This window comes from Balaenoptera ricei, chromosome 10 (assembly GCF_028023285.1).
Source record: "Balaenoptera ricei isolate mBalRic1 chromosome 10, mBalRic1.hap2, whole genome shotgun sequence".
Taxonomy (NCBI): domain Eukaryota; kingdom Metazoa; phylum Chordata; class Mammalia; order Artiodactyla; family Balaenopteridae; genus Balaenoptera; species Balaenoptera ricei.
Genome location: NC_082648.1, coordinates 40,641,363 through 40,667,978, shown reverse-complemented (window position 1 = coordinate 40,667,978; position 26,616 = coordinate 40,641,363). Strand labels below are relative to the sequence as shown.

General features: G+C 48.2%; 1 protein-coding gene across 3 annotated transcripts; it reads right to left on the bottom strand.

Annotated features, from left to right (window-relative positions):
* Positions 1-1,490: 1,490 nt before the first annotated feature.
* Positions 1,491-26,616, bottom strand: PFKM (phosphofructokinase, muscle). Of its 3 annotated transcripts, none has more exons than XM_059935771.1 (23): positions 26,527-26,616; positions 23,262-23,354; positions 15,887-15,960; positions 14,951-15,028; positions 13,126-13,315; positions 12,732-12,897; positions 11,921-11,965; positions 11,395-11,503; positions 11,186-11,281; positions 10,831-10,923; positions 10,122-10,247; positions 8,957-9,021; positions 8,366-8,429; positions 7,470-7,619; positions 6,611-6,681; positions 6,182-6,269; positions 5,939-6,091; positions 5,278-5,442; positions 4,226-4,287; positions 3,886-3,997; positions 2,464-2,563; positions 2,280-2,385; positions 1,491-2,038 (listed from the first exon to the last, which is right to left on the bottom strand). In XM_059935771.1, exons 2-23 carry the CDS (start codon positions 23,344-23,346, stop codon positions 1,894-1,896), a joined length of 2,343 nt encoding a protein of 780 aa, XP_059791754.1. In that variant the 5' UTR covers positions 23,347-23,354; positions 26,527-26,616; the 3' UTR covers positions 1,491-1,893. The 3 variants fall into 3 exon arrangements, with proteins under 3 accessions (XP_059791754.1, XP_059791755.1, XP_059791756.1); XM_059935772.1 differs by having other exon boundaries at positions 26,522-26,593; XM_059935773.1 differs by lacking the exon at positions 26,527-26,616 and adding an exon at positions 26,505-26,522.

The window sequence follows — 26,616 nt, the reverse complement described above, 5'->3', positions numbered from 1 at the left end:
TTTGTCTGCTTTTGTCCTTTTGCTGTTGGTGTTTTTTGCTCACTTAAAAAAAAAAAAGAAATAAACAGTTCTAAAAGCAAGTTTGGCAATTTCTACTGTTCCTACTTTTCTGTACATTATTTAATTACCATGAGCCCCAGTGTCCTCATCTCTGAAATGGGGCTGTCACCACCACCTGCATTGGCTGTTCTGAAGAATCAGTGATAACAGTGCTTGATATGTATTAATTTTTCTTCCCCTTAAAGAACTGTACAAAGAGCATTTGGCTGCTTTAATGCTGGGCTCTGACGAGACTTCTCGGTCATTTTTTTTTTGTTGTTTTATAAATTTATTTATTTTATTTTATTTATTTTTGGCTGCATTGGGTCTTTGTTGCTGCGTGCGTGCTTTCTCTAGTTGTGGCGAGCGGGGGCTACTCTTCGTTGCGGTGTGCAGGCTTCTCATTGCGGTAGTTTCTCTTGTTGTGGAGCACGGGCTCTAGGCATGCGGGCTTTAGTAGTTGTGGCACGCGGGCTCAGTAGTTGTGGCCCACGGGCTTAGTTGCTCCGTGGCATGTGGGATCTTCCTGGCCCAGGGCTCGAACCCATGTCCCCTGCATTGGCAGGCGGGTTCTTAACCACTGCACCACCAGGGAAGCCCTCGGTCATTTTTTAGAACTGTTTTTAGGGTATAGCAGTTATACTTTGGACAGCCAGCAAAAGTGAAGTACTACAGATAATCCTTTCCTCCATCCCTTGTAAAACCTCAAACCTCCTTCCTGCTTCAGCAAGCAAGCGAGGAAACTGTGTAGGTTGGGAGGAATATGTATGCTTGTGCCAAGAGCCAGGATCTGATTATTGGAGACTAATCTCAAGCCTGGCATTGACAGGGCAGCATCCTATCAACTGGGGGAACAGTCTGTAGTCCCAATCCTAAGAACCAACTGTATTACATGGATACTTGCTAATGAGGAAGTATGGGACAGAAAACAAATTGAGCTGAATAAGAACCGACAATTTTCCTAAGCAGTATTTCAACCAATCCATCAAACTAGGTCCGGGACTGGGTGTCTCTATTTCCCAGGCATTCAAGATGTACATGTCTCCCCACCGATGGTGTCTGGCTTTCATCAAGGAAGGAACACAGGGGAAAAGTTGAGAAGGAAGAACCCTGGATTGTCAGAGGAAGAGTAGAGATTGGGGGATGGCTGGAAAATAGCAACGCTGGGTAATGGGTAGATGATCAAGAGGGAAACACAACTTCATGCTTAAGGAAGACGGGAGCATCCTGTTGGCTGCAGAGGATGCAGGAGGACTAGTTGCGGGATGAGGATAAGGACAGTGTCCTATGTTTTAGGACCCTGTGTACAGAGTCAAGAGATGTCCAAGAACACAGAGAAGTACATGGGGTTAGCGCATGGGCTGCATTTTCCTAGGTGTCCGCTGGGCAGAGTCTGGTGCTTGAGGCTGATAGGAATGCACTTGTGAAGATGATAACAGGAGAACCAAAAGCACAGTGACCAGTTGGCATTTATTAGTGTAGTTATGGTTTGTCACTGTCGTAAATGTAGTAGAGGAACCAAGACTTTGTTATCACAAAGAAATAAATAAAGCTTATTTTTAGGAAAATTCTAACCGAGTAACTGAAATCGAGCAGTAGCACTAGAGGAGCCCAGCCTCGTGTGACACATGAAGCCGGGGCAGAAGTCAGGATAAATTCTACCTACAAGGAGCTTATGCTTACTGCCCCCTGCCCCAGCTCCCTGGCCAGAGCTGACCATGGCTGCAGTTACAGAATAAAAGGAAACCTAATTGAAAATGAGCTGAGCTGAAACACTTGAGAATGCATGGACTTGGATCTATCGGGGTGAGCTGACCATGATCAGACGATCCGTTCCTCTCACTGCAAAGAGGTTTAGACCTTAGCTTCCCCGGACCGCTTCCGACTGACGTGCTCAAAGTGGGCGTGCTCTGAGGTATCCAAGTCAATCTCATACTTGGCTAGGATTTTGAGGATGGGCCTCAGCTTCAGCCACCACTGTTCCTTGGGGATGCGGTGCCTACAGAGGAACGAGGTAGATGATGATTTAATCTTTAGCACCCCAATCAACTTCTATCAAAGGCTATGGGAAGAAGTTGAGCAGAAGAGGCTGGATTTGGGGCCTGGGCATCAGATCTGAAGTAGGTACGACTACAGGTGTTACTCGTAAAAGAAAAGGACTGAGGAGAGTGAGCAGCTTGGGAAGGGTAGATCTTGAAATTACCGGGGAGGGAACCACCGCAGGAAGTAGAGGTACTCACTCAAAATCTGTCTGTTCCTTCAGCTCAGTCACGGGTTGAAAGACCAGGGCCCTCTTACGCATCCCCAGAACACAGCCCGAGTCTGGGGTATTGGCAAAGATCCGCCCTGCAACAGGGATGGTCAGTCAGCTTCTATACTGGGAACCAGCTTCTAGGAAGAGGGCAACCCTGTTACCCCACCTACCATTACGGTAACTCTCTTTGATTTTCCCAGACATCCAGTTCATAGCCTTTGCACCCATCTTAGTGGCAAAATTCCTGTCAAATGGAGTTGGGCTCCCACCCTGGAAAAAGAATCATAAAAGTTACACGGGGAAGGGCTCTAATGAAGTGGCAAAGATATGGGAATACACAGAGAAAAGTTTATAACCAGAAATAGGAATCCAGAAGTCTAACTATGAAAGGAAATCCTGAAACAGGGCCGGGAACCAGGGCAAGCTGGCCTAGTGTATTTGGCCGTTTATCAGACTTCAGAGTAACTAATTAGTACAGGCGGATGACTGGTCTCACAGTCGCCTCTTCCAGCTCCATAGCTGCATGACCCTGTTCATTTCCGTCTAGTCTTACTGGCCATTCAGTCAATTCCCTGCCCCTCATTAGCTTAGCAGCTTCTGTCAGTCACCATCATCAATGACACAAGTGTTCCTTGTGACCCAATTTGGATGCTCTTGGTAGCACCTCAGAATAATATAAAACATGGTGCACAGTTTCTCTGAACAAAGCAGAAGTGGGAAAATGGGAAGGAAAAACAGAAAATAGGTCTTCATACTTTATGCAATAGTACCCCATTCCTGCAGGAGCTGCTAAGCCCATTCAAACTGAGATAATGTGAATTCATCTGTGGATATAGAAAGGTCAAAGGTCAATGCTTAAGAGGCATCTGCGGGGACATTTGGGATGGGATAGGCCTCAGACCACTAGTATCATCTGTGAGTGAGGCCTGCCTTGGGTGGGGATTGAATGTGGGTGATAGAAAGGGATTCCTTTCTCCTTGAAACTCCAGTTAGTAGAGACGGAGCCCAACCCTAGCAAGGTGCCTGTACTCGTCTCACAGGTTCCCCACAAAAGGCAGCACGCTGTGGTGGCGAAAGCACTGGACCAGCTCATTTTGACCTCATTCCAGCTTGACTAGTGGCCCTGGAAAAAGCATTTCTCCTCTGTGAGCCTCATTTTCTTCATCTGAAGCAGTGGTTCTCAACTGGAGACGATTCGGCCCCCCAGGGGACATATGGTAATGTCTAGAGACATTTTTTCAGTCATACAAGTGGGGAGGCTGTGCTACTGGCATCTAGTGAGTAAGAGCAGAGGGATGCCGCTAAGTAAGCAATCCTACGCCACACAGAACCACCACAAAGACTTTTCCAGCTCAAAATGGCAAGAGTGCCACGGTTGAGAAACCCTGCCCTAAATAAAGAGGATGAACCACAGAATGTCTAAGGCCATTTCCAAGGTAAAGATTTCTGATTCTGTGGCTGTAAAAGCCTGCAGGCCCACGCTCTGTGGCAGCCCCAGTAGCCTCCAGCGGGTCAGAGGCTACTGGGAGATTCAGTGACTGTTGGGGGTTATTTATGGCTGTCTGGTGATGGGCATGGCGTGTCTTCCGCACCTGCTGCATGTGGCCAAGCACATTCTTCCTGCTGTCGAAAATGCCCTTCCCCTCCTCAGAGTACAAGTTGAAGATGAAGTCAGTGGTATAGTTCTCATTGCACTTCTCATTCCTGCAGGAGAGACCGAAGCCTGTGCCGGGCATTGTCCCCCTCCCTCCACCCGCCTTCTGCCTTGGTCAGCTTTGCCCCTCCCGGTTCCATCTCCCCCCGCGGTCCAGGCGCTCTCCATTTGTATCCAGACTCCTCAGGGTGTCCCAGGCACGGATGCAGTCTGACTAGGGCCAAAGCCTGACTATTGCTTCTCTTCACTTAGGAGCAAACCGGGGATGAGGTAGGTACCTTAACACCAGTCCCCTCTTCACAGTTGTTTTCATCTTTTGTACCAGATGTTCCACGTTCACCTGAAAATGAAACAGAAAATCCAAAGCCCGGCTGAGAGTGGATCCGGCTGGGCAGGCTCATAGATCCCTTCTTCCCCGCCAGGCGTCTGCAGGAGGGAGAGGGACACGAAGAGGGCTATTTACAGCCCAGGGCCTGAACCGTGCCTAAGCCCTTTAAGAAGGTCAGTGCAGACTGAAATTAAGACTCCAGATGCGACAGGCAGAACAGGCAGAGGGAAAGTTGGACAAAGCGTGGCAACTGTCAGTTTTCGGCCCCTTCAGGGGTTTCCAGTTCTCCCTCCCTCGAGGGCTGACCCTTCTCTCCGTGTAGGTCTCTAAACGGGTTGCGTCCGGGTTGCATCCGTCCGTGTACAGCAGTGATTCACCCAGAAGCAGTCCCTTCATTGGGCTTTGAGTTGGGGGTGAAGGAGAGAAAAGGTCACCCTCCACTGCAGGCAGGCGTTGGCTGGGCCCTTGGATTAGGGAGTTCCCTCAGCCTGCGGCCCTCCACCTTGTGGCTCTTTTTCCCTCCAGTGAACGGGGATCTTGGAAAATGAGGATCATAAAGGTATGCCCTCAAATAATGGAATGAGGACCCCGGTTTGGTAGCAAGGGAAAGCTGGTGGGGGGTAGGGGGGTGGGCGTGTGACTTTCTCAATCAGTTAAACCGCCTACTCAAAGTTTAGAAAGGTTTTGTAACCTCACTAAACCTTTCTGATCTGTAATATGGAGATAATAGCTCCCTTGCATGTCTGTTATGAAAATAAAATGCAAAACCGCACGTAAAGTGCTTAGCTGCATACCACCCTTCAAACAAATGCTCCAGCAACAGGAGTGGCGGCCACGTACGGGAGGTTACACCAGAGAATGCCCGCCCGGTGCTCCTTCTAGGACTCCACACACAGACCACACATCAGCTCTGTCCTCGCCTTGGGCTCTCACAGCTTAGGTCGCTGTGGGGACAGTGGGGAGAGACTGGGGCGGGGAGAGGGGCTCTCGGCAGCCGTCTACCTGCAGGTCTCGAATGGTGAAGGGCTCCTCAAAAATATAGGCAGCATCGGCCCCGGCTGCCAGACCCGCCATGGTGGCCAGGTACCCGCAATAGCCACCCATAGTTTCAATGATAAACACCCGGCGCTTGGTGCCTGCCGCTGACTGCTTGATGCGGTCACACGTCTGCAAAGACAACAGGTCATAGAAAGACACGGTCAGGGGTGTGATTCTTGTCACTTCGCCGGCCCTTGCCATCCCCCAACTCTGGAGCGACATCCTCCCCAGGCCAGCGGGGCCCCTACGCCTCATCGAGCGCTTGCCTTCCGGGACAGCAGGCACGTCTGCTAAGCAGAGCGTGGAGCTCCTCCCCTGGAAGGAAGCTGTCCCTACCCCTCCTGTTGCTCGGAGTAGGGGAACTAGGCTGTAGGACCTCAGAAAGGAAAAATCATTTGATATGCAGAGTACAGATGCCTTTCTAGGTGAGAGGACTCACAAGGCGTGGAGGATGGACACCATATGTACGGTTAAAGGCAGTGTGTATAAATGCCGGGGCTTGAAGAAGCATTCTTCTAACACTGCCACTTGGTTGGTACAAAACAAGTGGCTCACTTTCTACGCTCAGACTCGGTCCAGGGATTACAGTCCTGGCCAGAGGCTGGGAAGCAGTGGTGGCCCTCACCATGCAGATGGTGTTGAGAGCCGTGTCAGTCCCCACGCTGAAGTCCGAGCCGGGCACGTTGTTGGAGACCGTGGCAGGGATGACCACAAACGGGATGCAGAGCTCGTCATAGTGCTTCCTGCCCTCCATCAGCTCTAGGCCCCCCGTGTAAGCCTGAGAAGACGAGAGCAGCGGGGGCGGGAATGAGGGGAGAGGGAAGGCGGGGGCGGGGGGGGGGGGTAGGAAGAAAGGGGGGGCACTCACCTCAAAGCCCCCGATGAGGACAAGGCCCTGAATGTTGAACTTGGTGATGTTGGCACTGATCTGTTCGAAGCTCTTCTTGGGTAGAGTTCTAGTTGATTGGGGCAGGGGGAGGGGAATAGAATTTGGGGAAGAGACAGCAAAATTGAAGGAGAGAAACGCTACAGTTAGAAGGCACTTTAACTTGTGCCCCCTTCCCTACCCCACTTTCTCATCCCCGTCCGAGGATACACGCTGGGGCTCTAAGTTGCCAGAGCTGCCAAGAGATGTCTGGATTGGCACGTCTGCCCTCATGAGGCAACTGTGAGCCTCGGGGGAGCGGACCCAGAGACAGCACTGGTCAGGCAGACCCTGACCGGATGAACTGACGCCCGCGTGCCAAGGCCCACCTTTCAGGGCAACTAGGAGGAAGTGCTCCTGTAATGCACTGACCTTTTAGTTCCAAGTTTAGAACCACCTTGGCCAGTCCAGCCCCCAACATAGCTCCAGCCAGCCTCCTCGATCTGCAGGGAAAGGTCGCACAGGTCCGCCTCGTGGCCTGACACAACTCCGTCAGCTCTGACCCTGCCCCAACACCCACCTGCCCGGACAGAGGAACGCCAGGCACCAGCTTTTCCCACCTCACTCAACTTCCTCCCCTTTCTGTTCATTCACAAATCTTAAGCGCCTTAGATTACACCAGGCCCTGTGCTGAACTCTGGGACAGAGAATTAAATCAGACACGTTGTTTGCAAAGGGTTCCTTTCAGTGGCTCCTGCCTGTTCCCACTGCCCTAAAATTAAATACAGTAGTCCCCCTTTATCTGTGATTCCACTTTCCAAGCTTTCAGTTACCTGCGGTCAATCTCAGTCCAAAAATATTAAATGGAAAATTCCAGAAATAAACAATTCACAGCTTTTAAATTGCATGCTCTTCTGCGTGGCGTGATGAAATCTTGCACCATCCCACCCAAGACGTGGGTCATCCCTTTGCCCGGTGTGTCCACGATGTGTACGCCACCCGCCCGTTAGTACAGAAAAAACACATAGTATACAGCTGACCCCGAACAGCATGGAGGTTGGGTGCCAACCCTCTGCGCAATCAAAAGTACATGTGTAACTTGACAGTCAGCTCTCACATCCACCGCTCTGCATTCGTGGATCCAACCAACCCCGGATCATATAGTACTGCAGTATTTGCTACTGAAAAGTTCTGGGGACTTCCCTGGCGGTCCAGTGGTTAGGACTCGGTGCTCTCACTGCACTGCTCCTTGGCCCCAAAGTAAGTGCCCTCCTTCCTTGTATCCCTGTACCTGACCCTTGGCCAGGCCCTCGAAGCCGTCGTGTACAACCAGCACTCGGTTGCCCTGGATGAGACCGATTCTCACGGTGGAGCGGACGGCGGCATTCATGCCTGCGGCCGGGGCCCCCACATTCATCACGGCCACTGTGTAAGAGGCACTCTGGAGAAGGAAGCAGAGGGGGAAAGGGGAAAGAGGGGACAGCAGGGGGAGGGGGACAGGTCAGTAAGGGGAGCTACACTCTGAGTCCCTTATGGTCCTGACAGCACACCCCTCCCCCAGGGAACGCCAGCACAGCCTGTCCCCTCCCCCATAGGAGGGAAGCAGATGTCTTCATCACAGATCAATAAATAAAGCTGTGCTCTCTGATCCCAGGTATCACTGCAAAATGAATAGGAGACCCTCCAGAGCAGTGTTTCCCAATGTGGGATCCTTGGACCACCTGCTGTATCAGATCCACCCAGGGAGCTTGTTAAATCTGCATATTCCTGACACTACCCCCGATCTGAATCCCCTCTGAGGGAGGGGAATATGCATGTTTAATAAGCAACCCAGGTAATTTTGGTATATGGTAAATATTAAGAACCACTACGCCAATGGAAGAGGTGGCTCAAATACACTTAGATGTGATTATTCCAGATTTGCCCAGAGAAAATAACACATGAGCCTTCTTTCCCATTCCTTGCATGCTATCTTGTCAGCCCTAAACTGGATGTGGGTCTTGGCTTAGAGACCTTCAGGGCACTCTAAGAACACGGGCTTATATCTGGGGTGACTGAGAGAAAATTATCTTAGTGGGGTCTAGGACTCAGCACTGAAGATTACAGGCGGGCAAAGAAGTAGGTTGTGTGGATTGAGGGTAGCACTTCATAATGGGAGAATAAGGGGAGAGAGCAACTTGCCAGTACCTTAGATACTGGGGGTCTGACATGAGCCAGAAGCTTGTATACCTCCCAGTTGTTCATGAAGCTCCTAAAAAAGTACAGAGAGAGAGAGAGAGAGAGAGAGAGAGAGAGGGAGGGAGAGAGGGGCGGTGTCTCCAGGCCATTCCCCGAGGCCAGCAGCCAAGGGGATCTGGTCTGAAGTTTTGCTCCCAGCGTGAAGTTCCACAGGGCAAACCTCTAAGGACATAACTGGGCCCCGAGCAGGGACTGGGCGGGGCTGCAAAGAAGCCACTAACTCACCAAACACTCCCTGAGCACTCTTCCCCCCTCGCCTAGAGAAACTTATGATCTAGCTGGGTCCACATATAGAAATAACAGACTATGAAAGGCTAAGGCCAGGGAGAGAATCCCTGGGGTGAACTGAGACACCTGGTCATCTCACAACTAATTCTCTCTTGGGTCATCTCACAACTAATTCTCAGAAGAAACTGTTGCAGAGACAATAAGAAGAGGAAAAAGCAGAAGCTCCTATTTTGGGTCTGGAGCTACGTCGATTTTTGGCTTCATTGTGGCATCAGATTTCTGTAGCTAGTGAGCTCCTGGTCATTTCCTCACCGGCCTCTCAGCTTCAAGGCTTCATCAAATCTCCTCTCATCCATGGCCTTGGTCACGTCTTTGGTCTGAGGGAGGAGCACGGCAACAGTCAGACTCCAGGGCAGGGTTCTGCAGCGCTGGATTCCCATCCCACACTGAGACCCTGCCCATCTCTGGGCTTGTGATTGGATCCTGCCCATCCTGTACCCCACCTTTTCTATGCCCCCCAAACTTTCATAGAAGAGGTATCTTTGTTTTCCTTAATTTTCTGAGTAATGAGCAGCAAAAGAACAGGGCTGATTCTATGCTCTATTTATTCGAAGACGGGCAGAGTGGAGGAGTACACCCAGATAAGATAGCACCCTCCTCCATTCCACAGCCAGGGCCCCAGCCTCAGAGGAGCCTGTAAACTAATGACTAAATGAAGACGATCCTGCAGGTAACCAGTTAGGAGGAAAGGCTGATCCCTGCCATGTGCTTCCCAACTATTGCTTTCTGTTCTGCGAGCCAGGGCTTCAGCTTGGGGCTTTTAGAGATACGGTTCCAGGCAAGCCTGGAGCTTGTCTGGGCTGTAGGTAATTAGGACTCCCAAGTCTCAGAGAGAAGCAGCCAGGAGACGGAGAGCCAGCCCTGAGAATCAACCGGACCCCTGAGCTCCCAGCCTCAGCCTCTGCCCTGTGGTATCAGAGGAGCGATTCCTCCATAACTAGAGCCACCACTTCCTGAGCACTCAGCATCTTCCAGACCATTTACATGTCTTCTCTCCAGTCCTTATACTCACCCTCGAGGTGAGCATTTCTCAGTAACCTCATGTTGGTTCAGAGAAACATGTTCAATGGAGAAATCAGAGAGAGGGATAAGCTACCCAGCCAGACCTTAATAGTATTCCCCTGCTTTTAATAAGTTTGGAGAGAGATTGCATGGGTCTCATTACTAGGTAGGATGTAGAGCTTCGCATCTTCTTTAGCAACATCTGGCGGATGGGAAAACTGAGGCTTAGTTAGAGAGGTGACAGCTCCTGCACAAAGCCCATCGTGTGCCTTCCCCACGTGTCCCTTCCTGTGCTGCGCCACCTCTCCACCTGCTCCCGCCCTGGTAGCCTCGGAAGCTGCTCTCTTCCCCCATTAGCTCGAGCTCAGAGACGGGTTTGGGGCTGGCAGGAAGGCAGGCTGGGGTCAGTACTCACCACCTGGACACATTCCATGAGGGGCAGGCGCACAGCCTGGTTACCAGAGAGGCTCACCACACAGGCTGGGGTGTCCGGGGTCCCCTCCAAAAGAGCCATCACTGCTTCCACACCCATCCTGCTGCCCTGCAGGGAGCAGAGACAGTCTGGTTCAAGCCTCCCCATCTAGTCTTGGCCTGGAGAACCTGGGCATTCAAGGCCCTTTCCAAATCACGAGTTGAGTTCCACATTTAAGGACCGTGGCCAAAAACTCACTGGGCTTTACCTCCCGACCCAGATGTTGTCTAAAGCTTGATGACTCTTCATCCTTTTGCCACCAGAACCCCAAGGATTCTACCTGGTTCCAGAGAAACATATCCACTACAGTAATCAAGGGGATTACTGGGGCTGAATAATAGTCCCTTCCTGATGAAAGTAGGATAAGAGGGTACAAACTGAGTATCTGAGGTTAGATCTTAATACTTTCACTCATGCTCAAAGCTCTAAGATATCAGACCTTAGGGGAGCATATCGTTTCCCATCATTTTCTGCAACAAAAGAGAACTCTTGAGCACATGGGAATGGGTCAAGGGCCACTGCAGTCCAGAGTCTGGTGGCAGGGTGGCATGAGCAGGTTGAAGCCCCTGTGCTGGTGAAGCACTGTCCTGCTGGGAAAGGACAGCAGGTTGAGGGTTCCACGGTGTGAGGGCCCCAGAGCCCCATGACTTACCAGGATTCTGTCAAAGGCTGACGGTGTCCCACCCCGCTGCACATGCCCCAAGACGGTGACCCGGGTGTCATATCCCAGACGCTTGACCACCAGCTGAAGGGATCAAGAGAGGGACAGAGAGAGATACAGAGTCAAGGACCTAGACTTAAAGTCAAGGTCCCTAAACAAGCAGGGACCTAGATAAACCAAGGATGACTTAGCCTCTTATCTTGTAATGATTCCTAGGTGGGAGGAAACCAGGGGGCAGGAAACCTGGGGAGAGATGTGCAGGACTAAGGGGAGACTCAGAAACCACCAGGGAATGGGGCCAGGGTGGGTAAGGTGTCAAGGCCTCTCTGGCTCCATTCATACGAACATTTCTGATGTCTTCTGAGCTGATTGGTTTCCCATTCTTGTCAATCGCACCCTCAGCCACAATGATGATGTTGAGACGAGAACCACGGTTCCTTGTCTGGTCAAGAACAAAGGAAAACATGGTCAGTGTTATGAAACTGAGGGACAGGAAAGGGGCCAGCAGCAGAACAGGGCGAGGGATTTTCAAAGGGCGAAGTAAAGCGCCGGTACCTCGCTGAGCCGGCGGCAGAGGTGCTCCTCCCAGTCATCATCTGGCGGACACTCAGGAATAAAAACCCAGTCGGCCCCACAGGAGAGAGAGGTGACAAGGGCCAGGTATCTGAGACGAGAGCCAGAAGCGTCACGCCAGGAGCTACACTCCACAAACAGCCTCTCCCGTTCCTGACAACCCCTAGTCCCGCAGCCGGTGAAAGGTCTGAGGAGCCGCCGTTTCATTCTTGGGGCGAGGGGACAAGCCCCACTGGTTCAGCCAATCAGCGAGATTCTGTCCCTGAAGAGCCCCTTCTATCCACGCTCACCTGCCACAGCGGCTCCCCATCTCAGAGCACCGTCTGCTCTTTCACCCGTGCACGTGTGGGATGTAAGGGAGGTTGGCTGGAGACGGGGAAAGGCAGCCACCCCAAGTGTGTACACCTCCAAGGTGCCACCGCTGGGACGCCTCCCCGGACTCCCCGGGGAAGAGGAAAGGGCCACTGCCTGGTCCAAGGCGTAAACGAGGCAAGGTGGGGGATCTTACCCGCAGTGCCGGCCCATCACTTCTAACACAAATGTCCTCTGGTGGCTGTAAGAGACAGACATAGGGCTTACACAGTCCAAGTGGCCCTATGGCCAGGACCAAGCCCCCACCCACACTGAGGCCAAGGAAGCGCTCGGCGAGATGCATTTATGCTGTGGGCTTTCCAGCAGGTCTCCTGAGACACCTGGAAGACCCAGGGGAAACACTTTAGCCACAGGGTGTCCCAGGCCTGAGAAAACACCACAGAAAAAGGTGTCAGTACTGAGGCTCTGTGCCTGGGAAGGAGGGGGCCTGGGAAGGGAAGGAGCGAAGGGAAAAGAAGCGGAGGGAGGATTCCACTAACCTCGAATCCTCCAGGATCAACCTGCAGGAGACTGTCACCCGCCCCCGCCCTCCCATTCTCCTGCACTGCTTCCCGAGTCCCTGCCCTTCTGAGCAGTGGCGTAATGACCGCTACAATCTCTAGGACATGGTTGGAGAGGTTTGGGGCTCCCTGGATTTGTCTCAGTCTGTAGACAAATCATTTAGACCAATCATTTTTAATCATTTAGGAGACCCCACAGGTATTAAAGACCTCAGAGCGACACATTTGGACAGTGGGTAGATAGCGGCCAGACGCAAGTCTTATGGCATTTATAGAGCAGTGCAATTCAGTGCTCTAGGGATAATTTTTAGTTAAAAACAATGTTCTAGTCCCAGAAAACTGGTCACTGTAGTCACCATAGCTCAAGCACTTTCATCTTCTCTAGTCCCCAGCTGGTTGGTCTGTCCCAGCGCCGTCCTCCCACGCCTCCTCCCACTGGGCCCTCACCTCTGAGCGGTAGTGGTGATGGCATCTACAATCTCTATGATCCGGTGCAGGGCAGAGTCAGTGCCGATGGTCATGTCAGTGCCGCAAAAGTCGTTGTCAATTGATCCAACCAGACCGACAATGTTCAGGTACCTGGACTTGGCAGCCTCCTCCACTGTGATCTTACCTGACAAGGGGAAGCAAAGCAGGAGGCACTGGGTGAGGTCCCTGGCATGCTAGGGAGCAGGTGACTGGAGAGGGAAGGGGCTGCAGCCAATGGCAGTTGTTGACAATGGCAGACAAAAGAGGGCAAAGACGGCCCTCTGTGTCTGGGCAACAGTTTTCTTCCATGGGAGGGAAAGGCGGGTGTGTGTGCACATACGCAGAAACCACACTCATGAGAGCAACGTCTCACCTGATTTCTGGAGGTCGCTCAACAAGTCACTCCACTCAGAGCGGAAGGTGTCAGCCCCGGTGAGGCTGCCGTCACCCCCAATGACGCACAGGTTGGTGATCCCGCGCTTCACCAGGTTGTGGGCAGCTCGGAGCCGGCCCTCTCGTTCCCGAAAGTCCTTGCACCGGGCGCTTCCAATCACCGTGCCTCCCTTTGGGGAAGAGGTGGGAGTCAGCTCCCCAGGTGACATGGCCAAATTTGGGCTCAACATGCTGAGATTGCCCTATCCCAACACTGTGATGGGCTGGCATCACCACGTGGCTCCCTAGGAAGTTCCCTGACATCCTGAAGAGTCACTGGCCCCTTCTTTTGTGTGTGTGTGTGGTTTTAAAGTTTTATTCTTCATGAAAAGGATTAATGAAGTTCACATGAGTTTCAAATTCCAGAGTCACGAATACTGATGTTTAACTCTGTTGTCAGAGGGTACATAATTATACAAGCTTAGCCATTAATAGAAGACATGCGAGTCTTGATTGCCTTAGACACGTTTCTATTTCATTTGCCTAACTAACTCCTTTGACTGCATTCAAGATTGTTCACTTTATCTTAATTTTCAGCTTGATTTGCATGGGCCTACCCATAGCTTTCCCTGTTTTTAACCTCCTTGTAGTTCACTGAGTTGGTTTTTGTTTTGTTTTGTTTTGTTTCTGGCCCCTTCTAAAGGAAGGCGAGATGGTGCTGGCTGAAGTATCACAGGGTCATTCCCATGTTCTGCTACACTTCTTAGAAGACTGCTAAGATGGGCCCATTCCACTGAAGGCTTTGTCACTGTGACTGTCCTAAAGAGAACTAGGAATACACACATATCTGTAGGCATCTGAAATAATCTCCATCTTTCTCATCTTAGACGTGTAAGAAGCAGCAGCAGTGACTTCAACAGGGACAAGGCACCGCTAATCCTTTCCCCTTTGCGCCTGGGGATCTGTGTGCTAGTGGGAGGAACCACAAGACCCAGGCATTCACAGGAAAAACAGCTCTGAATATGGAGAGCCCTAAATCCCCAGGAGCTTGTAGATACCCCAAGAGAGGAAAGTACACTTAGGGTTTTCACAAATCATATGCACTCCTGGCACCCATGACTTCGGGGACATTGATGGAGAATTATGGCTCATTCTCAGACCAATTTATGGAGGCGCCATTGCCTGTATAAAACCTTCACAAAGTGCTGCTCATTACATTTCTTCCCAGGGATTTTTTTTTTTAGGGCATTGAGGTAAAGAATGAGGATACAAATGTAATGTGCAGATTTTTCAGTAAATCAGAAGATGAGTATAGAATGACGTAGAGAAAGTAGCAAAAAGGGCTGTGGATACAATCGAAATCATCTTAGATTTTTCTTTAAACTCTAAAACGCTCTCTCGATTCCTTCCTTCCTTAAAAGGTCTGGTATCAGGTCACCTCATCGTCATCACATGAGGACTGGCAAACTTCAGCTCTACTCTGGCTCTGGCTCCAGTCCTCTGGTGAGGTTATTTTCAGGGCCTGACCTTCCCTGTGACCCCAGAGCAGGACCTGTTACGTGCCAGTTCCTCAAGTCTTGCCTATGACCTTTCTATAAAAAGCAAAGTGTCCTGTGATCACACACCCAATCCTCCATCCCGCCCCAAGAAACCAGGGTGATGTTTTCAAATGTAAAGAGTAAAGGACAAACATAGCCCCTCTCTGGTCACAGAATCCCTTCTCATCAAACCCCATGGCAGGGAATTCAGGAAACCATGAGCCCCAATCCAAGTGGGGGTGAGACAAGGACAGGACAAACACGGGACAGGAATCCTCTGGAACATACCAGCTGAAGCATCATCGAAACACTCTCCCAGGTGGCTTCCCTGATGTTATCTCCACCATCCACCAGGCCTTGATAACCCTGTGGGGTACATTACACCCATTCAGCCTCTGCTAGGCTTCCCCCAAACTCCCAGGATTAAGACAGAGTCCCTGGGAAGAGGTTCTCTGAGAATCAAGTCACCCATCCCGCCTCCCATTACTGACGCCTGGGTGCTCCTGAGAATAACACAGTCCAAGGAAGGAGACGTCAGCTTTTTCAATACCCTCTTCTAGTTTCTCTCATTCTCTAAACATCAGAATGCCCTTCCTAATATTTGATCTTGATTCCTCTTATTTTTGGTTCATCCCATTTCCTCCCAGGGGAACTAGATGACAGATAGTTTTGATAACCAACAATGGAGGAAAAAAAGAAGGGTATGTTGGAAGGAGGAAGGGAGATAAATGTGACTTGAAAAGATAAGAGACTATAACGTTTGAGAGAAGAAAGGCAGACAGACCTTATGGAAAGAAGAGTGGACAAAGGATGAGAGGAAAAGGAGAGGAGGGAACCAAAGAGGACTTAGAACCTCAGAAAGTAAGGCAAACTGCAGAAACACAGTGGGACTCTAGGGCTCTGTCCCTCCTAGGGCTCTGTCTCTGGATGTATTGAATTTGCTATGACATACTAACTCATTTCACCTTCTCTTCTCTTGGGGGAGGTAAAGGGAAGACAGAGCTACTTCTTACTTTAAATCGAACAGGCAACACGAGGACCCAGCCTGCAGATCCCTGGGACCCACCATCATTACTGGAGCCCCGAGTGGGGAGGGGTGACTTGTGAAGACAGGGAACCAAGACTAACCAGACACAGCAACGTAACTGGGAGGTAAGGAAAGAGAGTGGGGAGGGGGAGCAGAAACCAGAGAAAGAATAATGGGGAGCAGAGCAGAGAACCAACCTCATGGACAAAGAAGACACGGGCACCAGTATAGATGCCAACTCGAACCACAGCCCTGACAGCAGCATTCATACCTGCAAGGAGGAAAGAGTCAGAGAGAGGTTATCCTAAGAAAAGCGGCCCTGGACTCTAAGATCTGAGACAGTCCTTTTCTAAGGCTTTTCTCTGAATCTAGAATCCTCTCATCCAATTCTTCTGGCCTCCCCACTAACACTGAATTACTTCATTCGATGTTAATATAGCACAAGTTACCTCCATTCCTCTCCCCTCACCCCAAAACCCCATCTTTCCTAAGACCTTTCCTTGCCAGGGCAATCTGGGGAATAATAATCTTGAATGCTTATTGTGGGGTTAGATGCTGCTAGATGCTTGTCGATTGCCAACTCATTTAATCCTATCCACAGCTCTGGAGTTGCCTCCATTTTACAGATTTGGAAACTGAAGTTCAAAGAGGTCGAGGTCACAGAACTAGGACGAGCTCAGCTTTTAATCCAAATCCTAAATGTCTAAACCAACACTGCTGACCTCCATGCTAATCCCAATGGCTGTATGAGGCTTTTCCTTGCCTTCTGCATTGAATCTAGGTCTCCAGCTTGTATAGGCTTTTCAGGACAAAGACATGGCTCTCTGGGGCTCAGTGACCTGACCATTCACAAGCTGTTCTTGAGCACAACAATTACTGGCTGACGGATTCTCCCAGTCTACACACACACACACAGCTTTTTAGTGTCATTGAGTTGGTGTATGTTCCAGTGTGCACCACACACTGAGATTCTCTGGCTCCCAAACTACCAGAAGAGGTTGTGACCAAGTGTGCAGACAGAATTCGTGGAGACTCTATGCTCTCCTTCTCCCGCGCTGATCTTCTCCTGTGACCCTGTGTGTAACACGTGTATGAGGAACTTACAAATCACGCTGCCAATTATTCTGTTTCCACTGGGAGAAACAATTAGGGCTGAAACAGAGAGGAGAGCCTTTCCTCCTTTTCCCATGTGAGTACTATCCTTCTCCTAGTAGCTACTCAATGACAAGAACTCTCTCCCAAGAGTATGGGAAGGAGCTGTCCTGTCTCAACACACAACACATGGTTGTGAAGACCTCCACAGCAGAGACAATGCCGCTGCTGACTGTGCTCAGCACAGCCTCACTGGTGAGACATCCCTGGGTCTTGATCCTGGCAACGCTGTCTTACCTTGTAACGTGAGGAGGTGATGCTGCGATGGGTCAGCTTCTCGTGAACCACTCTAATCACCATCCCTCAGATACCCCTGTATACATTACACATTTTTGTTTCAATCTCAAATCTATTCATATGGTCCTTAACCCTACCTGGGGAAACATCATACACCAGTGAGCACTAGAGAAGTCAGTAACTGGAAAAATCTGCAGCAGCAGACTAAAATCCATAACAAACTATTGCATTATCCAAAGCTATCTGGAATGGAATAGAATCAAAAAGATTCTATCGGGTTTGTTTGTTTGTAGGCTGACAAAGGTTGGTATTATGTGGCGACAAGCTCCAAATTAAATTGAAGGTTCATTCACTTACTGAACAAATATGTATTAAATACCTCTCATGTTCCTGACACTATGTAGGCACTGGGGATGCATCACGGAATGATAGAGAGTCTGGGGATACAAAGATAAAGGACTCAGGAATGGTCCTCAAGACTTGGGAAGAATTATAGTGTTATTCTAAATTGGATCCATATGGAGGGGATTTGTACAAAGTGCAGGGGGGACAAGGAAAAGGAACATCTACGCTGCCAGGAGGAAGCTAGGGAAGGTGATACAGAAAAGACAGCATTTGTCCTGAGGCCTAAAGGATAATTTCCTTTCAAATCTTTTTGCTAGGTGGATGAATTTGGGGAGTGTTATAGACAGGAGAAATAGCACAAATAAAGGTGAGGGTCAAGAAATAACCTTAGGAAATTCAGTATTATAAAGAATAAAATGTAAAATGATGGCGAGATGAAGCTACACAGATGGGCAGGCACCTGTGTGCCCAGTGAGGAAGTCTGGCTTTTATTCTGAAGGCCAGGGCTTGACTGGGGATCCATGGGTGATAGTTTCAGGGAATCCATGAACCCCATGAAACTATATGAAAAGCTTTGTGGGCACGGGCATTTCTTTTGGGAGAAGGTCCACAACTTTCATTTGATTCTTTTTTTTTTTTTTGGCCGCACCGCACGGCATGCGGGATCCTCGTACCCCGCCGGACCTGGGATCAAACCTGCAGCCCCTGCAGTAGAAGCGTGGAGTCTTAACCACTGGACCACCAGGGAAGTCCCTCACTTGATTCTTAAAGGGGTCTGTAACCTTAAAAAAAAAGTTGCAAGCAACAGAGAATCTTTGAAGAACTTTGAGAGCGGTGGGACATGATGAGATTTAGGTATCAGAAACATCACTCTGGCAGCAACGTGAAAGACAGACTGAAAGAAGTGACACTAGGCTTAGATGGCAGCCTAGACAAAAACGATGAGGGCCTAGACTGGGAGAGTGGCATTTAGGACAAAACAGAGATACTGGACAAGAGACGCCTAGGAAACAGAAGCAACAGGACTTCCATCTAATCGGCCATGTGATTAGATTTCAAGGTGTTGGAGAGGAAGGAGGAGATGTCCTGTGACTGGCTTAGGCCACGGGGAAAACGGTGGTGCAGTTAACTGAGCAGAGGCGGGTTTTGGTTCGGGAAGGTAGGGGTGGGGGTGATATATTTATATTTGGATCTATTGAGTTTGAAGTTCTTCTGGAACATCGATGTGGACTTGGAAGAGACTGTTTCAAGAAAATATGTAAAATTAGAAGGGAAAAGGGCAAGGAATGGAACCCTGAGGAAAACCAACATTGAAGGAATGGGCAGAGAAAGAGGAGTTCCATGATGAAAACTAACACTAACACTAACTAACACTAAACTAAAACGATGAAAACTAACAGGGGTTCCATGATGAAAACTAACTAGCAAGAAAGGCAAGAGGAGAACCAGGACTTAGCAATGTCTTGGAAGCCAAAGGAGACAGTTTCAAGAAGTGGGAACATTGCCAAATGCTTCTGATAATTGATCTAAGGTGAGGACTAGAAGGTTGGGCTTGCCAACAGGAGGTCATTGGTGAGCACTGATGTCAAAACTTACTCACCTCATACAGAGTGAAGTAAGTCAGAAAGAGAAAAACAGATACCGTATGCTAACACATATATATGGAATCTTAAAAAAGAAAAAAAAAAGGTTCTGAAGAACCTAGGGGCAGGACAGGACGAAAGACACAGACGTAGAGAATGGACTTAAGGACACGGGGAGGGGGAAGGATTAGCTGGGATGAAGTGAGAGAGTGGCATGGACATATATACACTACCAAATGTAAAACAGATAGCTAGTGGGAAGCAGCCGCATAGCACAGGGAGATCAGCTCAGTGCTTTGTGACCACCTAGAGGGGTGGGATAGGGAGGGTGGGAGGGAGACGCAAGAGGGAGGAGATATGGGGATATATGTATATGTATAGCTGATTCACTTTGTTATAAAGCAGAAACTAACACACCATTGTAAAGCAATTATACTCCAATAAAGATGTTTAAAAAAAAAACAAAACTTACTTATGACATCACTAAGGCAAAGCCCCATGAAGTCTAGAAGTCTAATTGAAGGACTTTAACGAATCAAACGAATCAAAACAAAAATCTGTAAAGGAAGGGGGCTTCTCAGAAGCTTTAGGAAAAGCCTGTGTGTATGAAAAACTACAAGGTTAGAGTCAACACAAAGCCATCAGTGCTTTAGGAAAGATGAATAAACTCAACTTAAAAAGATCAGAACAGATATGAAACTATTGTTTGTTTATTTATTTTCTAGACTTTCACAAGGCCTATGGGATTCTCTTTTGGATACCTGGAGTCCCAGAATATAAATCTGTAATCTTAAGAAGTAAGGAAAAAACCTTCTGAAAAATATAGGCTGGAATGCTGTTTCCTGCTCCCAGAGGTGAGCAAGGGTAGGGGAGAAAACATTTAAGGAAAACAAATCACTTAAAAGGTTTTAAGTGTAAAGCAAACAACAGATGGTGGACAGGAAATATCCAAATCCATTGGGCAGAAGAAAAATCCCATAAGAAGATTCTCTTTTCTCCTCCCTCTGCCTTCTCACTTCAACCGTATCAACCTCCAGAGGTCATCCTTCCTGCCTCTGAATTGGATATCTGAGTGTTTCCCTAGAAATCAAGTTTTAGGACCCCTTTTGTGCCTCTGTGCCTGTGTCTCAAACCCCTAGTTCCCTAGAAATCACAGACTGGGCTGTATAGATAGCTTACACTAAAAAGTCCCAGCAATTCTTTGGGCTCTCCTACTGGCCTCTTCATCACTGGCCTCTTCTGGTCCCAGGCCAGTCCTTGGCTGCTCCATATTGCCCTAAATAACCCTCTATGAGCAGCTGTCTGACTTATTAGAAGCAAGATGAAGGATAAGATTACAGGCACCATCCAGGGGGTACTCTGGGTACAGCCAGGAGGGGCTCTGGAGAACATCAGGAGCACATATTTTGGAGTCTCCAATTACAGCCTGTTGGGAAGAGGCTTTAGGGAGAACTATGGGTGATGGGTCTCTATGACATGAGATAGAAGAAGAAACAATGTATGACTTGGTCACTACCTTTTTGCTAAAAAGTTTCTTTCTACCCTAACTGAACATTAAATAAGAAATAAAGGACATGAGGAGCAAATGTTTGTTAGATGTGAATTAAACTTTCTGATGGATATGCAATTAAAAATTGTAAATCCTACAACAGCAATCCAGAGAGGGAATAGAATCCTGTTCCTATGAACCTTTAAAAATAGGATAAACATGCATTTGGAATGGACTGCCTGTCTGAAGACAGAGGGATAGAGTAGATGACTGAGGTCCTCTCCAGCAGAATATGCCGATTTCATAAGGCCAAATGTAGCATGGTTTTAAGAGGACTGGGACCACTTCTGGGCTGGAAAGCGAGTTAGGATTTGGTATCTAATCAGCCCAGTTTCTGAGTTCAGGATGTCTGATTTCTGGCCACTCTTCTACTTTAAGAGGTTACTAGCCTTGCTAAGTTCAGGGAATGACAGAGCTGAGGCCCCTCTTGATCTTACAGAGCCCAACCTCACTTTCCCATGTGGCCCACAGCCTCTAGGGAAAAACCTTTCTGTGCCCTTTCCCTGTGAGAACTAGGGCCCCTCAAACCTATCTCCGGGAAGGTCACTTCTGCATTTGAGCTGCTCTTTCAGTTGGGACCTCTCAGCTCTACTTGGAGTTTTCTGTTTTGCTTCCTTCCTCCCTAGAATTCCATCCTCTACAACTCTCAGTCCCTACTGACATGCACCTGTGATGTTATGGGGATTCACAGTGGGGTGTTTCCCTGGGTACACTGTGCCTGTCACAGAATCCCATAGGCATTGGTCGAGTTGGGCCCTCCAGAAATGAGCTTATCAATAGCCCCTGCCTCCACAGAAGATGATCCTTCCCTTAAAGTGGGTGATGGGCATCTCTAGAATAAGAGGGTCTCTCTGCTCAGGATCAGAAGCTGGGAGGGCTCTGCTGCTCTTGGACCCACGTTAAATCTTAGACCTTTTTTTTTTTTTAACCTCCTTCCCTCTCCAGGAAGCTCTACTTTTTCATAAATGCATAACTCTGTGTGCTTCATCCGGATTTTTTAGCAGGCTCTCACTTCCCCTAATCTGACAATCCAATTCCACAGGCCATCCTACCAAGGTTTTAGGATCAACATTCAGAGTTCCTGTTGAAGAACTCATTACTGGCACGGGATTCTTTCCAGGAGAGGAGAGAGAAGCAACAGAAACCAAGTCAGCAGTCTCCACAGCCTCAAGGAGGGCTCTGCATTCCTAATCTGGCTACTCTTCCTAAACTCAGGCCTCTGTGCCCTCCTTCCTCTGTTTCCTCATTATAGCGTTCTCCTGGTCATAATACATATCACAATTATAAACATTAGTTTAAAATATACTTAAGGTCTAGCTTAACTAATATACTAATAAGAAGGATCATAAGAGCAAAGATGATGTGTGACTTTTCCACTGATGTAGCCTTAGTGCCTACCATCCTGTTTGGCACACAGCAGATGCTCAACAATTCACTTTTTATTTAATTAGTAATGCATTTATTGCATCATGCACTATTCTAAGCACTTTACTTAAATGAAGAGTTCAGTTTCTTGAAATCTATCTTTTTCATGAAGTCTTCCCTGGTTAATCCAACCAACGCCTATCATTTCATTACGTAAGTGGATTCTACTTGGTTAAGACACACGTGATTATTTTTATTTATGTGCCTTACGTAAGAATTCTAGTAATGTATGATATCTTTCCTCATTAAAGTTCCCAAAGGAAATCAACTTCTCCACAACACACAGGACAGGGCGCTATACAAAGTGGGTGCTTGACACAAAGTCTAGGAAAGCCTAGGGAGGGTGGTGCAGAGGGAAGGGGAGGTTAGCTGAGATCCCCTTCTTTCTCTCTTTTCCTCATCACAGTCTCCATGTCCTAGTATCCCTTTCAAAGAAATTCTGCCTCTCTTCAACATATCACAAATTACGATATACAAGAACGTACATCAAAGAGGGAAAACAGTAAAAATAAATAAATAATAAATTGAAAAAAAAGAAAAAAACACCACATCCCCTATCTGCCACTTCATCTTTCCATATACCTGATATTTCTGACTCCTAGGTTTCTTGGACTCAACCCAGAGACCCGTTCTCTCTGGCTTTGCTTTCTGCCCCACTCCCTTGGATATGTACTGATTAACTGCTGCTGTTCCCGTTTGTTCAAGGGTTAAAGGAATGGAAGGGGAGGAGAGGCCAGAGAATGACAGAATGACGCAGAAGTGCGCCTAGTAGAAGGAACTGTGCTGTAAGAGTGAGGCACCTGACCCTGGTCAGTGCAGGAGCTCTGCAGACATCAGAACTGGTACCTGAAGATTCACTAGGGCCCACCAAATACCAATGCCAAATCTCCTCCTTTCCCCATCATTTCCAACATACTTGAAGTGAATCCACCTACTGCCCCCTCAACAATTTTATCTCTTTAGTCTATTTCTTTCCAATGTTGCTTGAGAAAACACCAGTTTTCCAGGTACCAAAGGACCAAATGGTCCCAAATCTTCAGAGAAATGTGGAAAGAAGATTTATGGAGACTTAAGTGAATAAGTAGAGCAAATGAAATCCAAAAGCACTTGTGGACTTAGACCTAACAGAGTTTTAGGGAAGCCCAAGATTCCAGTGTGAATCTACAGCAGGAGGATCTTAAGGAGGATAGCTCTGTTCTACGGGCTAGGGAAGTGAGAAAATTCAAGGCAGCCTCCAAGCCATGGCTTTTGTCTCTCCCCAGGCTGGGCCCTCCTCCTTACCTTGGGCATCGCCACCGGAGGTTAACACGGCGATGGCTTTGCCAACCCCCAGGGTTTTGGCTTCATGGTGGTCTTCATGGGTCATGATCCACTCTAGAATTCAAGAGAATGGCCAGTTAAGACACAGCTGGATCAAGGTGCTATGAGCTCAGGGGATGGCTCTGTTAGACTGGCTAGAGCCACCTCAGTCAGGCTCTCCCACTACACTGAGTCTGAGCTTTGCAGCCTGGGATCTTTGGACTTCCTCCAGAAGAAAGCCACACCCCACAGAGTGACAAGCTGAAATGTCACAGAAATCAAGCCCAAGACTGCAAAAATCCTCTCTAATCCCTCCCACCCCAATTGGAGCCTATTTGGAGAATGAGCTAAGGTCAAGGAGAAGGGTGGGTGACTGAACAGAAATGAGAAAGGAAAAAGTTAAGTTAGCCTCAAAGATTCCTCCCTTTTAATGAAGGGAAGGGCTGTTGCCGAGGATAGGAATCAGATGAGGCTTGGGGCACTGAAAACTAGCAAAGTGGAAGCAGAAAAGCAAGGGTAGGTTGGGTTATGGTGAAGATTAGGGTTGGGTGTTACGGAATTGGGCTAAGTTAGAACAGGAGTTTGAGGTTATAGAGGCACACTGGAGCTCGGGCAAAATAATGGTTCAGGCTCAGGAATGGTTAGGGACTTTCTCTGGCTTTTCCCATCCCTCTCAGGGTCTCTGCCTCCTGAGCGTCTCTTGATCCTTTATCTTCAGGCCTTGCTCCTCACACTAAATACTATCAAATGGGAAGAGTAACACAAAATCAGTGCCACATATACACAGATATGTACACATGACATGTGAACACCTTCCTATTTTTGTCTTTAGGGCTTATCTCTCTCAAAGGAAAACAAAGGACATACTTTTGTATCCATAAAAATGCCAATGGAATCATCACTCTCCCAGTTATCTGGCTAAAATCTGTTATCTTTTAAATTTATCTCCTCTTTACTCTCAGAATCAAAACGGTTACCAAACCCTATTATTCTTCCTTCTTATTATCTTCCCTTATCCTTCTCTTCCTTTTTGTCCTCATTGCCTCTTTCCACCTGAATTGCTTACTACAATAGCTGGTCCCCCTCTGCTTGTGCTTCCCTTCTCCACTCTATTTGAGACACAAAATAAACCTCCATGGGAAGGTCATAGGCCCCTGAGGCCTCACTGAAGGGAGGATTCATTCACACAAACAGGAGCTGATGACCTTTAAATACAGCTCATGTTTCTGCTGTGAACCCAGGGCAATCAGGGTAGCTGCTGATAAAGACATAGGTCACATCCACATACAGATCCACACACATGCCAATCAAATACATGCAATGAGACACTCATGAAGAAAAACAAACAGAAACATACATAGTGCTGTTAACACAGATTCACAGACATGCTACATATAATCAGTGCTGACAGATAAACCCAAACTTTTTGGGTTGGCATTCAAACTTCCATGATCTAACTCTTGCCTAGAGTTTCAACCTTTGCTCCCATGAATTCTCTGCTCCATGATCACCTGAACATTTCTTTGTTCCTCCCCACTTTTGTGCCTGTGCACACTGCATCACTTGTCTGGAAGGCCACCCTGGTTCTTTCCACAGATCAATATCCTACTCCATTATTTACGGCCCTTCCTAGTCACATCCCTGTTAAACCTATTAAGCCCTCACTGATTACCACAGGTCAAGGAGGGCTTCTTACTGGACCTCCTCTAATCACATATTGTCTGAAACCAGATCATTCACTTAGCACTTAATTACTACTTTATGTGATAGTTTAATTGCTTCTTATGTACTGAAAAGGTTGGACTAGATAAGGAGTCAGCAAACTACAGCCCACGGGCCAAATCAAGCCCTTCTAACATTTTTGTATGGCAGCAAACTAAGAAAAGTTTTCACATTTTTCTAAGAAAAGTTTTTACATTTTAAGTGGTTGAAAAAACAATTCCATGACATGTGAAAATGATATGAAATCCAGATTTCAGTGCTCATACCACTCACATTCTTTTGCATATTATCTATGGCTGCTTTTGTGCAGAAGAGATTATTGTGACAGAGACCCGATAGCCTGCAAAGCCTAAAACATTTACTATCTGGCCTTTAAGAGAAAAAGTCTGCAGACACCTGGACTAATGATTGCTAAAGTCATTTCCCCAACTAGACTGAAAACTCCTCGGGGGGGGGGGGGTGGGGGGGGTGGGGGGTGGATCATGTTCATGTTTTAAACTCTCCCATGGCCTACCAAAGCCTAAAGAAGTCTATGCACATAACAACAGGAGTTCAATAAACTCTTATCAAAAGCATTAGTGAACTGACAAACAACAGGAAATGCACACAAATATAGAAAAATTTAAAAATATGCTTGGATACAGATGTACCTCTATATTCCCTCTACTTCTAACACATACAGATACAAATAGGACTTAAGAAAGCAGATAGTGACAGTGAGAGGAATACATACACACATAGATAGAAACACTCTCCTATTTAACCAGAGTGTTCCTGTGCAAATTTCTGCAGTTCTCAAAAAAAAAAGAAAGACTAAGTGGTTGCAAATAGGAAGGCAAAATTTTGGAAAGAAAAGAACAAAACATATGAGTACTATGCTGATCCCTTTTTCCCTGAGTGTTTTTCTTCTCAGTCACTCTGGGAGCTCATCACTGGCAGAAACCCATACAGGGATCTTCCACCCACAGAGGCTTCAGTGAGGGAGAGAATTCATCATAAACGGGGAAGGTTAGGAGTGCTGACCGGCAAAATGCAGCTCAAATTCTTCTCCTGCTTCTCTAAAATTGTTATAGAGGCACCAGTCACAGATATGCAAGCAGATTCGTGAATAAACAGATCAACAGTGACACACACGTAGAAACAGAGATGTTAAAACCTATATATAAAATCGCAGGTGCGGAGATAAGCACGCGGGAGGGAGAAATACTGGAGGCAGCATCCTAGGTGCACTGATTTGAACTGGATGAGTGCCAGGGTAGGAGTCGGGCAGCCGAGGGCCACTAGGTCCGAACACCACCCACCCATCCGTGATTTCCAGGCAAAGGGGCAGTGCGTGCAAGCCGAGCGAAGGGGCTAGGATTCTTCACCCATCCCCCGCCCCAGCTCCTGCTTCTGATGCCATGCCACCTCTTTTTCTCCCTTCTGCTCCTTTCTGTTCTCCCCACCGCCTCCTCCCAGCACGTTCATTCCCACCTCGCCCTCAGCTTTCCCCTCGCTCTTTACCCAAGGGCCCCTCTTGCCTTACAGTCTTAGCTCTCCTCCGCCCGGTCTTCCTTGCAGATTGTCCTTGGGGAAGGGGGGAGGGGAGCTTGGCGAACACGGGGAGGAGCCAGGT